At 44.3% G+C, this 16844-nt stretch overlaps 1 protein-coding gene across 1 annotated transcript; it reads right to left on the reverse strand.

The window, feature by feature from the left end:
- Positions 1-160: 160 nt before the first annotated feature.
- LOC133407466 (tubulin alpha-1 chain-like) lies at positions 161-5437 on the reverse strand. Its single transcript, XM_061685411.1, has 5 exons — positions 5381-5437; positions 5263-5286; positions 2945-3164; positions 2730-2878; positions 161-1575 (listed from the first exon to the last, which is right to left on the reverse strand). The coding sequence occupies exons 3-5, from the start codon at positions 3060-3062 to the stop codon at positions 598-600; spliced, it is 1245 nt and encodes a 414-aa protein (XP_061541395.1). The 5' UTR covers positions 3063-3164; positions 5263-5286; positions 5381-5437; the 3' UTR covers positions 161-597.
- Between the last annotated feature and the right edge of the window lie 11407 nt (positions 5438-16844).

A 16844-nucleotide genomic window follows, 5' to 3' on the forward strand; every position in this document is an offset into this window, starting at 1 on the left:
AAGATTTCACAATAAAAATAGTATAAATTACAAATATTTGCAAATTTGATTGGTAAATATTCAAACAATTATTATTTTTTTAAATTCACAAGCAAATCTATTTTAAATTTAGCTCATTTGTAATTTCCCACCATTTTTTCTTTATGTCAAACTATTCCGGCCAATAATAATTATTTTTTTTTTACAAATTTAAAAATTCCAGTCATTGTAAAAATGATCTTTCTTGAAATTGTAAATATCGCACCTAAACAGTTTCTATTAAACAAAACAAAAAAATAAATATTCCTACTAATTTTAAAGCTACTGATTTTGAACGAAATCAGTTTATGACAGGAATAGTTTCTTCCAATTAAGGCCATGAAAGCAACTGATTTTGAGTTCCCAATAGTACACGTCAACCACCATTTTTTAATCTTCCAAACCAAGCAGCATTATTCGGATCAATTTATATATACAAAAACATCAATTCATATATTAATCGATCCCTAATCTTCCCATTGAATCGATCAGGGACATTTGGCGGAAGATCCGCCCCCTTTAGTCCTGATCCACTTTTGCCGTTTCACAGCAAGCAATCCAAGCTTTCCTTTTTTTTTTTTAAAAATATTCGCCGTCTTCGGGGGCGTCGTCCACCGTGTCGGCGCCGACCTCCTCGTAGTCCTTCTCCAGGGCCGCCATGTCCTCGCGGGCCTCGGTGAACTCGCCCTCCTCCATGCCCTCGCCCACGTACCAGTGCACGAAGGCGCGCTTGGCGTACATTAGGTCGAACTTGTGGTCCAGGCGGGCCCAGGCCTCCGCGATGGCGGTGGTGTTGCTGAGCATGCACACGGCCCGCTGCACTTTAGCCAGGTCGCCTCCGGGCACGGCGGTGGGCGGCTGGTAGTTGATGCCCACCTTGAAGCCGGTGGGGCACCAGTCCACGAAATGGATGGTGCGCTTGTTCTTGATGGAGTTGATGGCGGCGTTGACGTCCTTGGGCACCACGTCGCCGCGGTACAGCAGGCAGCAGGCCATGTACTTACCGTGGCGCGGGTCGCACTTCACCATCTGGTTGGCGGGATCGAAGCACGAGTTGGTGATCTCGGACACGGACAGCTGCTCGTGGTAGGCCTTCTCGGCCGAGATCACCGGGGCGTAGGTGGCCAGCGGGAAGTGGATGCGCGGGTAAGGCACCAGGTTGGTTTGGAACTCGGTCAGGTCCACGTTCAAGGCGCCGTCAAAACGCAAGGAGGCGGTGATGGACGACACGATCTGGCTGATCAGCCGGTTCAGGTTGGTGTACGTGGGACGCTCAATGTCCAGGTTCCGGTGGCAGATGTCGTAGATGGCCTCGTTGTCCACCATGAAGGCGCAGTCCGAGTGCTCCAGCGTGGTGTGCGTGGTCAGGATGGCGTTGTAGGGCTCCACCACGGCGGTGGACACCCGGGGCGCCGGGTAGATGGAGAACTCCAACTTGGATTTCTTGCCGTAGTCCACGGAAAGTCGCTCCATCAGCAGCGAGGTGAAACCCGAGCCGGTGCCGCCGCCGAAGCTGTGGAACACCAGGAAACCCTGCAGGCCGGAACACAAGTCGGCCTGGCGACACACGCGAGAGAGTAGTGTTGTCACCATACCAAAATTCAGACCTCGATATCTCAACACCGGTACTGGAACAATACCGTGTCGAAAACCTCAAACATCAATAAGACAGTCCAAAAAAAACAACAAAAACAACAAAAACGTGCTGGCACTAAAATCACACGGTATCATGTCATTTTTTTAGATTTCAGAAATATTCAAATTTTGTTGTCTGCAGAACCCATTCTCGGTTATTTGTTGACCATAATGTCTTAACACACCATTAAATGTTGCCGAAGCTTTGTCTAGTAAGGAAGTAGTAATTGGTGTCAAGGAGGTACGGCAGGAAGTGAGTTTAGGCTGGGTGGTTGGAAGAAGTAACGAGTCATCACTGCAAGTGCATTTGTACATGATTATTATTCATTTTTTTGACATTACATTAAAATCGTAGGCCAGAAGATGCATACAGCGGGAATTCAAACGTCGACACGTTGCTTCGAATGCCAGGTGTTTGTGATATAAAATACATGAGATCGAGATTTTTCCACCAATAATGTGACCGATAACCTCCACAAGTTCATTGCAAACCAAATGCAAATCCTTTTCAAGAAAGGAAGTAAAAATAAACAACTGAGATGTGGTTGCACAAGTGCGCACACCCTCTTCTACCGGGGATGTGACTGTTTTGAACTAACCAATTACATTGAAAGTCATGTTAAACGGGAGTCGCACCACACTTGCGACCATTTAGAGTGCCTCTGATGGACACTAAATAAAATTGAGCAGTTCTAGAAGCTTTAGGTTGTTTTTTTGTTTGTGCTCACACTGACCTGTTCATAATTCCTTGCACATCGTCTAAGGTCCGAGTTCCCGCTGAAGACGAGCATGCTACCACCATGCTTCAGTCTGGGCGTGGCGTTTATTTGGTGATGAGCAGTGTTGCATTTACGTCAAATTTGGTTTAACCGGACCGTAAGGCATTTTCCCCACGTTTAGGAGATTTTGTTACGGTCCAAGGAATGAGTGTGAAATGGTTTAAAAAAGGTCTACCTTACAAAAACCTGGCACTTGAATTGAATAGGGGTGTGTATACTTTTGGAGAGGAACGGAGTGTGCTCCCCCAGGCAGATAAGCAAACGACATTGGCGGCTTCCATAAATAAAGCTGCTCACCAGTTTGCGTATCCTGTCAGCGACCAGGTCGATGATCTCTTTGCCGATGGTGTAGTGCCCGCGGGCGTAGTTGTTGGCCGCATCCTCCTTACCTGTGATCAGCTGATTCGGATGGAAGAGTTTGCGATAGGTTCCGGTGCGCACCTCGTCTACAGACAAGCTCATCGTCAGTTGTTAAAACGTTTTACGGATACGGATCAGCGGTGGAGTGCTACCGATGACGGTGGGCTCGAGGTCCACAAAAACCGCCCTGGGGACGTGCTTCCCCGACCCGGTCTCGCTGAAGAAGGTGTTGGAGGAAGCGTCGCCGCCGAAGACCTGATCGCCGGGCATCTGGCCGTCCGGCTGGATGCCATGCTCCAGGCAGTACAGCTCCCAGCAGGCATTGCCGATCTGCACGCCAGCTTGGCCCACGTGTATCGAGATACACTCGCGCTAACGAGGGAAAACAACTCTTTATAGGAGTGCTGTAAAGCATTCCTCGGATATTCTTTTAGTTCATTGCCGAACGTGATTTACCACAAACGCAGCCATAATAATTTTGGGGGGGGGGGGGGGGGGGTGAGGTTCGAAAAAACTTACAGGTTTCCCCTCATAAAAGTCCAGTCAACTACAAGTGACGACCAGATGAATTACCAAGTGGGAAATGCCGGAAATCCCCGAAAATGGTGGCTTGAAAACAAAATGGCTGACTTCTCAAACATGGGTTGTTGAGAATTTTCTGCTCAATAAGTTGATTTAGTGGGCGGAATGAAATAATTGGTCCATTTCCTACATCTCACTTTTACTTGCACAGCAACTACGATTGCCGATATTAGTTTTCACAGCATCGTACTAAAAATGAAGACAAACTCTTCATGTTGCACTTTCATAAAAGGGCAGAGAAACTATTTATGTTAAATTTTCCCAAAAAGAAGATAAACCGCTGGTTTTGTACCTTCTTAAAACCAAACTATTGATGTTGCACTTTCCTAAAGACAAACTAGTGTTGTACTGTCCTCAAGCGAAGATAAACTACTAGTGTTGTACTTTCCTAAAAAGTCAAAGCTGTTTTATATTATTCAATATATATTTATATGTACAAAAACAAACCCCCCCAAAAAAAAAAAAAAAAAAAAAAGCCTTTATCACACTCACCATGTCTCCTGAAGCAGAAGTATGTGAGGGTTGGAATGAAAAAGCAGCAGCGACAGTGTTATCTGTCACAGATGTTAAAAGTAGCAAGATGTTCTCTTTTTCTTTTAAGAATGCTAAACTAGGTGCTAATTCCAATTGGTCGAGAAGCTCTTGCAAGTCCTTTTCTTAGCAGGCCAATCAAAGAGGTTTTTTTGTCAGGAGCATGTTCACTGGTGTCCTCTGACTGTATACCTCCACTTTTTTAGCTGCAATTTAATTCACACATTCATTAAAGAGTCACATCATTAAGAGGGTGTCAATGAAACATACGACTTTGGAAAACTTTCCGTTACGTCTGTCGAAGACTTTTAATTTTTCATGTTTGTCATTTAGTTTTTGTAGCAAATGTTGGCAAGGCGGATAGCGATGAAGATTTTTCATTTTTCATGTTTTATTTTGCAACTTATGGCCGACGGCGGAGGTGTGCGGCCTACTTGTCGCATTCCATTGCAATGCCTGTATCTCCAAATGTTGGATTGTTTTGTGTTTTTATGCAAATAAACAACTAAAGCATGTGTCGATGAGAACTATTTTGAGGTTTGCTTTTGATACAAAAAAAAAACAACAACTACAAATGTCTGCTGTTGCAGTTAAAAAGAAAGACTGCTCATTTTCCTGATCCATGCTTTTCATTGGAGGTTCTGTGTTTTTATGCTTGTTACATTTATGCATACATGAATAAACTGATGAAGTCATCAATATTAGATACCAAAAAAATAAATAGCTAAATAAATACTAGTTGAAGAGCTATGAAGCGGTTGGCCAGTGGCTCTAAATGTTAATTTCTTTGTATTTTTGTGGAACAACCAAACGATTTTGTATTCCACCTTTGTCTTCAACCATCAGGTTTGTTTTTGTTTTTGTTTTTAATGCAAAACAAGTTGTCTTTCAGATGCATCTCCAAATATTGGTTTTTGGTTTTGCTTCTATGTTATAAAAAAAAAAAAATAATAATAAAAATAAAAAAAGTGTCCCCTGCAAATGTTGGAGATATGTTCGTGTGAATCACTTTTTTTTTTTTTTTAATAAACATATACTTTGCCTGAATTAGAATCTTGATTGTCATTGGAGTATATCCAAGTGAATGTTTTGTTTCTTTGTTTCTTAAGCAAAACAACAACAACAACAACAGACATTGCGTTTCTTCTTTCCAAATTGTATACTGTTTTTTGTTGTTATGCACAAAAATAATAATAATAATAATAATAATAAAGTGTTCTGGGCTGAAAAGGAAGCTCCCTAAAATTTGGAGATACACGCTTTTCATTGGCAAGTGGCATTATTTAACGATATAGGTTGAGTTTCGTGTGCAGGTGCATCATGAAGCAGGACATATGAATCATAACAGCAACTATACCTGTGGGGAAACGGTGCTTGTGTCCTGGGGAAAACAAAACAGTTCATAACGTTAAAGCCTCAATGGGAAACCATAACGAGCGATGACAAATTGGACGTAGTTAACGTAGTTAAGCTACCGATGAACGTGGACTCCGGCTTTCACCGTGTACCGGGGCAGGTGAGCTTCGGCTAAACTAACTTTGCGGATCATTCCGATACTCGAGACGGATTCGAAATGGTGAATGTTCCTCCCGGATAATTATCTTTAAACCAGAGCGGGAGTTATTCGCCATTGGGGCGAACGACGCGGAGCCTGTGACGTAACGTTTAAACTCCGACGTTTTTTTGACGTCACTACGTCTCGCTTATTGTCCCGTTTTGATACGAAGTCGCTCCTGTGTGACGCCACGCCGGCGGAAATCAGCGCCTAATAGCTTTAATTACCGACTCCTCGGACTCCAAATCGCCATTAAACGGACGACGTCGGGAAAACACCGAGTGACGAACCCTGAAGTCCGCCGTGCTGCGTTCAGGGACACTATGGAAAAAGCCGTGTCCGCGTCAATGAAGCGCGGCACTTTTAGCAGCGATGAGAATACGCCGTTGAAAAAATTCTCTGGGCCACGGATGACCAAGGAGTTCTTGAAGAATCACTGCAAGCAAAACAGGCTCTACTCCACGCCTTGTTTAAACGACACGCTCTACCTACATTTTAAGGGCTTCTCCACTATCGAGAACTTGGAGGAGTACACTGGGCTCAAGTGTCTGTGGCTTGAGAGCAACGGGCTGCAGCGCATTCAGAACCTGGATGCGCAAGTCAACCTGCGCTGTCTTTTCCTTCAGCAGAACCTGATCCACAAGCTGGAGAACCTGGCGCCTATGCAGAAGCTGTGCTCCCTAAACGTCTCCAACAACTACATCAACACTATCGAGAACATCTCCTGCCTCTCCCAGCTCAGCACCCTGCAGATCGCCCACAACAAGCTGGAGGTGGTCCACGATATCCAGCACCTGAGCGACTGTATGGCCCTCACGGTTTTGGACCTGTCGCACAACCTCCTTCATGAGCCGGGGATTGTCCCCGTCCTGGAGGCCATGCCAGAACTGCGTGTCCTAAATTTGTTGGGCAACAAGGTGGTTAGCAAGATCCCCAACTATAGGAAGACACTAATCGTCCGCCTTAGGCAGCTCACTTTCCTGGACGACCGACCCGTCTTCCCTAGGGACAGGGCCTGTGCAGAGGCCTGGGCCCTTGGTGGTCTCGAGTTCGAGCGCAAGGAGAGAGAGCAGTGGGACAACCAGGACAGGAAGAAAATCCAGGAGAGCTTGGACGCCTTGGCGTTGATAAAAAAGAAAGCACAGCGGCGACTGCGCCTTAAAGAGGAGGCGGCGAGAGGTGAGCACTTTTTATGTCCAACGCAAAATTATTTTCGTCGTAGAATTTGATAACCGTCTACTTGCCTTTTACCAGGTGACTCTGAGTCTTCCATCACTTCCAAAACCTCTTGTGAGGAATCACATGCTGAGAACATTCAAAGCTTTGTGCAAGACACACTGGATGCCCACGATGAGTTCCTCCTAAGTCAAACAACGCAACGGTCAGATAAAAAACAGGAAGATGATGAGAACTCAGAATCTGAGCAGCTTGATGAAGGGTTGGAGGCCAAGATTGAAGATAAGATGTCTGACCATGATGAACAGGCCCAAGAATCGGATAAAGAGAAGGATCTGCTTCTTGGCGATGAAGCAGGAAGAGAACCCGCAACAGTTGTAAACCATGACGACCAAGAGACCCAGCTTTCTTCGGTGATGCTACATTCTTCTGAGGAACCACATGGTCCCAGTCCACTAGGGACTGGACTGGTGGATGGAAGGCTTGTCCACATTGATGGCCTCCCTGTTCTTGAGGATGTGGAACACCCTGCTGAGAACATCCATAGCCTTGTACAGGACACACTGGAGGTCCATGAGAAGTTTCTCGAAGGTCAAACAATTCCCCAAGCTGATGAAATTCAGGAAAAAGGTGAAGACTCCAAATCAGAGCAGCCTGATGAAGGTTTAGAGACTGAGATTAAACACAAGATGTCAGAGGAAGATAAAGAAAATGCTCAGTGGGGTGATGGTGAGAAGGATCAGGTTCTTGTTGTTGACAAAGAAAGAGAACCTGCAGCAATTTTAAACCCTGAGAAACAGCTTCCCACTGTGAAGGTAGATACCCCCGAAGAGTCAGAAGGTCCCAGTGTTCTGGAGGATGCAATGTTGCGGCATGTTAATGATATTCTTTTTGACGATTTGGAACCACCTCCTGAGATGATTCATTGCCTTGTGCACGACACAGTGGAGGCCCATGAGGAGCACCTCCCAAGTCAAACAGTACCGCAAGCTGATGAAAACCAGGAAAGGGGTGAAGACTCCAAATCAGAGCAGCTTGATGAAGGTTTAGAGGCTGAGATTAAACACAAGATGCCAGAGGAAGATAAAGAAAATGCTCAGCGGGGTGATGGTGAGACGGATCAGCTTCTTGTCGTTGACAAAGAAAGAGAACCTGCAGCAATCTTAAACACTGAGAACCAGCTTCCGACTGTGAAGGTAGATTCCCCTGAAGAGTCAGAAGGTCCCAGTGTTCGGGGGGATGCAATGTTGCTGCATGTTGATGATATTCTTTTTGACGATTTGGAACCAGCTGCTGAGATGACTCATTGCCTTGTGCACGACACACTGGAGGCCCATCAGGAGTACCTCCCAAGTCAAACAGTACCGGAAGCTGATGAAAACCAGGAAAGGGGTGAAGACTCCAAATCAGAGCAGCTTGATGCAGGACTGGAGATCAAAGCGCAGATGTCTGAGAAAGAGGAACATAAAGAACACTCTTGGCAGGTGGGTGCAGATGAGGATCAGGTTATTGACGATGAAGCCAGAAGAGAACCTAGAACAATTGTAAACTCTGTTCGCCAGGATATTCACCTTCTTTTGGTGGCAGATTCTCCTGAAGAACCACAAGGTCCCAATCCACTGTGGACTGGGCATCAAGATGCACAGTTGCTGCATATTGATGTTCGTGTTGTTGAAAATGTCAAACCAAGTGCTGAGAATATCCATAGATGTGCCCAGGATACATTTGAGGCCCGTGAGGAGTTTCAGGGAAAAGATAGAGTCTCCAAGTCAGACCAGCTTGGTGATTTAAAAAACAGAATTGAAGGTGAGATGTCTGAAAAGCAGAAAAAAGCTCAGCTGGTGGACGGAGGGGAGGATCTTTTTCTTGTAGCTGAAGCAGGAGCAGAATCTATGTCAATTGTAAACCCTGAGCACCAAGAGAACAAGCTTCCTTTGATAGTAGATTCTCCTGAAGAGCCACAAGATCCTGGTCTACTAGGGACTGAACTGCAGGATGCAGAGTTGCTGCACAATGATGATAGTTGTTATCTGGAAGATGCGGAAACAGCTGCTGAGAACATCCATAGATTTATGCAGGACACACTGGAGGCCAATGAGTTTGATCAAAGTCAAACAACACGGGCATCTGATGAAAAACAGAAAAAATGTAAAGAGTCTAAATCAGAGCAGCATATTGAAGGACTGAAGGAACCTGAGGAAGATGAAGAACAGCATCAATGGGGTGATGATGAAGAGCATCTGGTTCTAGCCGATGAAGCAGGATGTGAATTTACAACAAAGGTAAACCTTGAACAACGGGAGAATCAACTTCCTTCTGTGAGGGTGGATTCTTCTCAAGGACTACAGGATAGAGCACTGCTACAGACTGATCTTCCTGTTCTTGAATATGCCGAACAAACTCCTGAGAACATCCATAGCTTTTTGCAGCACCCACTAGAGGACCATGAGGAGCTTTTCCAAAGTCACACAATGCAGCCATGTGATGAAAACTATGAAAAAGACAAAATCTCCAAATCAGAGCAGCTTGATGGAAGCTTGGAGGTCGGAAATGAAGAAGGTATGTCTGAAAAACAGAAAGAACAAGCTCAGAAGGTTGATGGAGTGAGTGATCATGTTCTTGGGGATGAAGCAATAATAGAACCTACAACAATTGTAAACAATGAGCAGCACGAGACAAAGCTTCCTTCGGTGGTGGTTGAGTCCCATGAAGAATCACAAGATCCCTGTCCACAGGGGACTGAACTACCAGACAGAGTGCTGTTGCACATTGACGACCTTCCTGATTTTGAAGATGTGGAACCAACTGCTGAGAGCATCCAAAGCCTTGTGCGGGACACACTGGAGTCGCATGATGAGTGTCTCCAAAGTGAAACAACACAGAAATCCAAAGAAAACCAGGAAAAAGATGAAGACTCCAAATCAGAGCAGCTTGATGAAGGATCGGAGGTCACAATGGAAGAGGACATGGCTGAAGAACAGGAGGATTCAGCTCAGCAGAGTGATGAAGAAAACAGTCTTGTTCTTGGTGATGAAGCAACAATAGAACCTTCAACAATTGTAAACCATGAAGATCATGAGAACCAGCTTCCTTCCATGAAGGTAGATCCTCCTGAAGCATCACTCAGGACCCCAATGGAGCATGCAGTGTCACTCTACATTGATGATTGTCCCAAGACTGAGAAGCTGGAACCACATGCTGACAGCTGTCCCAGCCTTGTGCAGGACACACTGGAGGCCCATGAGGTGGTTCTACAAAGTCAAACATCGCTGCAATCTGATGAAAAAATGAAAAAATGCATGGACTCCAAATCAGAGCAGCTTGATAAAGAATTGGAGGCAAAGATTGAAGAAAAAAGTTCTTTTGAAGATGAACAGACTCGGTTGGTGGATAGAGAGGGGGATCGGGTTTTTGTTGATGAATTCGGAAGAGAACTTGAGCACCCTGAGCACCAGAATAATCTGCTTCCTTTGGTCTGGGTCGAATCTTCTGAGGGATGGCAGGACGCAGAGCCACTGTGCATTGATGATATTCCTCTTGAGGATGTTGAACCACCTGGGAAAAACATTCAAAGTTTTGTGAAGGACACACTGGTGGAGGCCTGTGAGGAGTTCCTCCAAAGTCAGACCACACTGCAATCTGATGAAAACCAAGAGAACAATGAAGACTTTGAAGCAGGTCACCATGATAAAGGTATGGAGGACGAAACAGAAGAGATCCCTGAAGAACAGGGAGAACAAGCCCAGCAGGCTGATGGAGAGGTGCATCGGGGTCTTGCCGATGACGCAGGAAGAGAACCTACAACAATTGTAAATCTTTCACACTGGGAAAACCAGCATCTTTCAGAGATGGTAGGTTTTCTTGAAGAACCACAAGGTCCCGGTACACTGGGGACTGAACTGGAGGATACAGCGTCGCTTTGCATGGAAGACATTCTTCTTGAAGATGTTGGATCACCAGCTGAGAACACCCATAGCCTTCCCCAGTCCACACTGGAGGTCGATGAAGAGGTTATCCCAACTCAACCCATACCGTGTGCCAATAAAAACCAGGAGGAAGAAGATTCCAGATCAGAGCACCCTGAGAAAGGGTTAGAGGTTGAGATGAAACATAAGATGTCTGTGGAAGGGGAAGACAAGGCCGCTCGTGTGGGTAGAGAGGATGTCAGGCTTCTTGACAAGGAATCAGAAAGAGAACCTACAACCACTGCAAACCCCGAGCACCAGGAGAACAAGCTTCCATCGGTGATGGTAGAGCCTGAGGAACCACCTCGTCCAGGTCTAGAGGGGATTGGACTGGCAGATATAGAGTGGCTGCACATTGACGAATGTCCTGATCTTGAGGTTGTGGAAATGTCCTCCCCTCAGCAGGTGTTCAAAGCAAAAACAGAAGCCCTATCTGGACTTGGTGGTGAAGATGGATCTATTTGGAGTGACGTCCTCCCTTTTGGGTCAGATAATAAGTCATTGCTTTTAATGAGCAGCTGCTCCAAGTTACCAGAACCTCTTCACGATTTATCACTGCTGTACCCTGAAGATGATGTGGAGCCTCTGGCTTTGGAACTACAGGAAAAACCCGACATCATCCAATTGTTTTCTCCTTCCCGCTGTTTGAATGTGGAGCTGGAATGATGTCATCAGATTTCGTGACAGCACTTTGGACTTTTTCTTGTGTTTATGTATGCACCTTTATCAAAGAAGAGAAGTTCATACGCGACAGTACAGAATTAACCAAAGTAAACACACCAGAGTCAATCACCCAATGCCTAACCTAAGCTTTTCACAATGAAAACTGAGTAAGTGAAACAATTGCGATTAAAAACAGGTTTTTGTCAAAAGGTATATGCGAATTGAGACGTAGTCATTCCACCTCTACAGAAAGTCAAAAGAATTAAGCGGTATGTCCCAATCCATATCTATATCAATATAGGGAATTATGAAGGAATGGCCCAATACATTTGTTCATGTGGAGTAATTCATTTCAGAGGTATGTCCATATACTAGTAGTATTGGGACATGTCTCTTAATCAAATAAATCCATACTGACCAAAGTATTTGGACAGATCTCTTGACACATACCTCAGAAACTAATCTATGTCGAGAAAAGTATTAAGTATTATTAAGTACTATTTATCTATATGGGCAAAAATATTGGGACACAGATACCTTTTCAGTAAATTAAAACATTAATTTCATTTAAAAAATTTCCATTTAATCTTACTTATTTTTATGAAGGTGCAATTTTTATTTATACTTTGCGTATAATTCACTTTAAGTGAATCATTGAGTTACATTTTACGGTTTTCAAGTGCAGTGCTAAAACCTGTCTAATTTTTGATGACCACTCGGACCTGCTATGCTACTGTGTTTTAATGTTAGTCATTATGGTGGTTATTCTAATAATTTTTTTTTAGATGGTACTTAGTTTAAAAAATGTATTGAGAACAGCATTACTGTACTGTATGTCCCAATAGTTCTGTCAGTGACAGTGTTGTGTATTATTTACAGCAGTAGACAGAGTATGTACTACCTGTTAATTCTCATTGAATTTCATTTGCAAAATCATGTAAATCTGTGTACACCGGATGTGTTACATCATACACAGGTGGAACTAATCCCTCTCTTCAAAGCGGCCCCCGTCGAGCAAAGACGCATTCCAAATGCGAAATTAAACACGCGTATGCATACATCGCAATAGCTTAAAGGAGACGTCGTAAAAGATTGAGCGGTGCCGAATGAATTCTCCCCAGGCCCGCCTCCCCTCAACCCACCCTACTCCCCCCTGGGTCTAAAAGATGTTATCCCTTTTCACCTCTCCCTTTTGCCCGCTCCGTGGAATGACTTTCATGCTTGGCTGCTGTCCCAATTTTATCTCGGGGAGTTGTTGCTAGGCGACAGGGAGGGACGTGATGGGACCCGTACACCATCGCCACCGATCTGCTAATTATGATCGGCGGCCGTCAACACGACTCACGTGGGTCAGAGGGCTAAGAAGGTCTTTAGAAATGTAGAGATGAAATATCTATAAGCCTCCTGAGTCACTTTATTAGGTCCACATACCGTATACTACCATTCAAAATTTGGTGTTACTCATTAGTGTCCTTTGATAGAAAAGCACTGTTATTTTCAATGAAGATAACATGAAATTAGAAATAACACATTTTGAATGTGGTAAAAACTTTTCTATATACAGTATATATTTTCTTAGGTTACTACGGTATTATTTTTTAAACTGCGCGCGTGTGCATGCATGTGTCCTTGTGCACATGCGGTGGGTGGGGTTTTTTTGAATTCATGTATAGGACTCCTTGGAAGAAGACCATGTATCTCAACGGGACATTTCTTGGATAAATAAAGGATAAATAAATGAATAAAGCACATGGAGTATGCATGAACAGCGCTGTACAAATAATGGTGTGACGTTCTAAATGTAATGCAAGTTAGTTCGCTACTTATAGTCATTGTAATACAGTAGTCTCTCGTTTATCCCTCGTAGGGTTATGTTCCAGAACCCCCGCAGCAGACAAAAATCTGCAAAGCCGTGACCATAATTTGACTTTGTTATTAATAAAAATGTTAAAAGTATATGCGTAACACGACTTTGTTATTAATAAAAATGTTAAAGCTATATGCGTCACACCAATAATAAATATGTTTGCAAGTGAGGCGCAGGTATTTTTTCCGTCCACTTGGGGGTCGCCATCGTCATGTTCTACACTGTAGTATCTGTGACTTTGAATGTGCGCAGCTTTAAAAGGCGGGGCTTGGCCTGTTCACTGACATGGGATTCTGCGAATTGAGTGTAGTTGACTGAGAATTGCGCTTGGTGCATGTTAGTGAGGGGCGTGGCTTTGATCAGAGAATCGAGGAGGGGAGGGATTAGAGAAGTGAGGCTACATTAAAATCTTGCTAGCAGTTTTAACGCAACACATTCCCTTAAAAAAAAAAGTTTTCCCCTGCAAATTTAAAAAGCAACTAAAAAAAAAAAACAGCTATGGGCCTCTCTTCCTTGTGCCTGAAGGCAACATTGAGTCCAGGCACTCGCTTGGCTTATCTATTATCAATCGTTTGTTCTTAGAAGCTCCGATTAATAAACGAGGACATCAGGGAACTTGTTTTTCCTCCCTCCTTGAAATTAAGGACTTTTAATATCTTGCAAATACCAATGTCTAGTCATCCTCTAAAGATAAACAGGGTCCATGATGTGATTTATTAACTTTAACATCAGTGTCTTCATGTTAAATACCATTTTTGACGTCATCGAATGAATTGATAATGAATGATAGAATGAATGATAATAATGAATTATCATTAAATACTGATGACGGCTTGTTTCATTTTTCTATCTTGGGTGGGGGAGTAAAGATTGCCAGTGCACTTTCTTAATGTTGGCTATTTTTAGGCTGCCCTTTAGAAGCTTAACAACAGCAGCAGCAAAAAAATAAAAATAAAAAAGGACAAAGAAAAAAGGGGGCTTTTAGAAAGACAAAAATAACTCCGATAATCAAAATGTGTGTTCCATTACTTTTTTTTTCACTTTTTTTTTTTTTTACACTTCACTCGAGCATGGGGGTACTATATGTCTGAATTTCGGTTTGCAACACAAAGGAGAAAAAAAATGATGACAGAGTGAAAAGTATTCCAGAATCAGTAATTCTTGCCATATGAATCACCAAGATATGAATCATGTTTTATTGTAGCTTTAAATCACTCAAATCACTTCAAAATGACAAATATGGAGCCCCCTCTAGTTCTTAGTGGCTCATTTAAAAAAGATAAGAAAAAAGGGTATAAAAGAGTCATTCTTGACCCTTGGGGTATTTTCAGGCAAGCATGTGAAGTGGAACCCCTGGGAAGTGTTTTAAATTGCGAACAATAATGCATAATATATATCAACCTTTAAAAGCCTCCACTCCCTTCGTCAGACATTATCGTGCACTCAAGTCGGCCAGCGCAGCTCGTATTATGCGTTCGTGTAAGATACACATCTCGTAAGTGGCTGGGCTAACTAGATTATACGGGGCCCGGCGTGCGCTGCGCTAATGGAGATGGTGGCCTGCAGGGAATAGAAAAGCTAGCCTGCAACGCTAGGCTTGCTCGGGGTTTGCCAAGGCCAATCTCAGTCACACTTAGTCGTCATCCATATTTCATGATGGAGATGTGCATTTGGGCTGCATGCAACAAAAGTCCTGATGTTACGATAGCAAATTCACATTTTTGGGGAGTTTTTATTTAATGTTATGAAAAGAATGCGTTTTTCCTGAAGAAATTTCTAATCCGCACAAGAACAATTATGTCTTTTGTTGGGGTAAAGAGTCGTAATCTTACGAGGATAAATTCACATTTTTATTTTGACTCAAGTTGTTTCTTTAAAAAAATGTGAGTCGTCACTTGGCCGATTTATTGTCTTGAGATACGAGCACAAATTTGAGATACAAGTGCACTTCAGACCTCCACTGCCAGATGGCTCCACCCCCAATGATCCGAGGAGCTAAATTGTCTGGGCTTCACGGCTTCTATTCAGGGGTGCTGGAGAGGAGGGTCCGTCAGGAAGTTGAATCTCAGATTCAGGAGGAGCAGCGTGGTTTTCGTTCTGGCCGTGGAACAGTGGACCAGCTCTACACCCTCGGCAGGGTCCTCGGGGGTGCATGGGAGTTTGCCCAACCAGTCTACATGTGTTTTGTGGACTTGGAGAAGGCGGTCGACCGTGCCCCTCGGCTTCGGGAGTATGGGTTACCGAACCCCCTGATACGGGCTGTTCGGTCCCTGTACGACCGGAGTCAGAGTTTGGTCCGCGTATCCGGCAGTAAGTCGGACCCGTTTCCGGTGAGGGTTGGACTCCGCCAAGGCTGCCCTTTGTCACAGATTCTGTTCATAACTTTTATGGACAGAATTTCGAAGCGCAGCCGAAACATAGAGGGGGTCCCGTTTGGTGGCCTCAGTATTGCATCTCTGCTTTTTTGCAGATGATGTGGCTCTGTTGGCTTCATCAAGCCGAGATCTCAGACTCTGACTGGAGCGGTTTGCCGCCGAGTGTGAAGTGGCTGGCATGAGAATTGGCACCTCCAAATCTGAGACCGTGGTCCTCAGTCGGAAAAGGGCGGCGTGCCCTCTCCAGGTCGGGGATGAGATCTAGCCCCAACTGGATGAGTTCAAGTATCTTGGGATCTTGTTCACGGGTGAGAGAAGAATGGAATGGAAGATCGACAGGCCGATCGGTGCAGCTTCTGCAGTGATGCGGACTTTGTATCGGTCCGTTGTGGTAAAGAAGGAGCTAAAACGAAAAGCGAAGCTCTCACTTTACCGGTCGATCTACGTTCCGACCCTCACCTATGGTCACAAGCTGTGGGTCGTGACCGAAAGAACGAGATCCCGGATAGAACCGGCCAAAATGAGTTTCCTCCGCAGGGTGTCCGGGCTCTCCCTTAGAGATAGAGCGAGAAGTTCGGTCATCCGGGAGGATCTCAGCTCAGAGTAGAGTACGTCCAATTGGGAGGAGACCCCGGGGACGACCCAGGACACGCTGGAGAGACTACATCCTTCCTGGGAACGCCTCGGGATCCCCCCGGGAGACCTGGATGAAGTGGCTGAGGAGAGGGAAGTCTGGGCGTCCCTGCTTAAGCTACTGCCCCCCCCGACCCGACCTTGGATAAGCGGTAGAAAATGGATGGATGAATGCATGGAGATCTGGTAAGATTTTGAACTAAAAGTGATGCATTGTAATTATTACAAATTACTATTCTTATTTTGCCAAAAGGAGGTGAAGAAATTACTCAAGACGCTGTAATTTGTATGCCAGGCCAATAGTTGGCGACATTTGGTTTGTTTGCCACTAAAGTAGACAAGACCATGGCTCAGTCTACAGTAGTTTGCAGTCCAAAGAAGTTAACATAGCGCAGGGGACATTAGGGATTAACTTCCGTAATGTTTGATGATACAGAATCGAAGAAATCCTGATTCATTGATCAGACACTTATTTTTCGAATGAATTAAGGAAATGTGTCACCTTTCCGTTGTCTCTTGGTGAGACATTTTAGACGCGCATTATGTCATGTCATCAGCTGAGTAAAAATCCAGAGTAGGCCAAGTGAAAATATATACAAATATTCCATAAGCGTTTATTGTTTCTCTATTAAGTTTATATGTTCATTATTCTGCACAGCAGCATACAGCCCCAAAATGTGTGGTCAAATATAAATAACAACAGTA

The sequence above is a fragment of the Phycodurus eques genome, chromosome 9 (assembly GCF_024500275.1).
Source record: "Phycodurus eques isolate BA_2022a chromosome 9, UOR_Pequ_1.1, whole genome shotgun sequence".
Classification (NCBI taxonomy): domain Eukaryota; kingdom Metazoa; phylum Chordata; class Actinopteri; order Syngnathiformes; family Syngnathidae; genus Phycodurus; species Phycodurus eques.

What these genes read in the sequence shown, in the direction of transcription:
- LOC133407466 (XM_061685411.1), bottom strand. Translation starts at nt 3,062, where the DNA reads ATGCCCGGCGATCAGGTCTTCGGCGGCGACGCTTCCTCCAACACCTTC. An exon ending in CCTCGAGCCCACCGTCATCG is followed by an intron (nt 2,879 to 2,944) that starts GTAGCACTCCAC and finishes GCTTGTCTGTAG; the next exon opens with ACGAGGTGCGCACCGGAACC. An exon ending in CTGACAGGATACGCAAACTG is followed by an intron (nt 1,576 to 2,729) that starts GTGAGCAGCTTT and finishes GTGTGTCGCCAG; the next exon opens with GCCGACTTGTGTTCCGGCCT.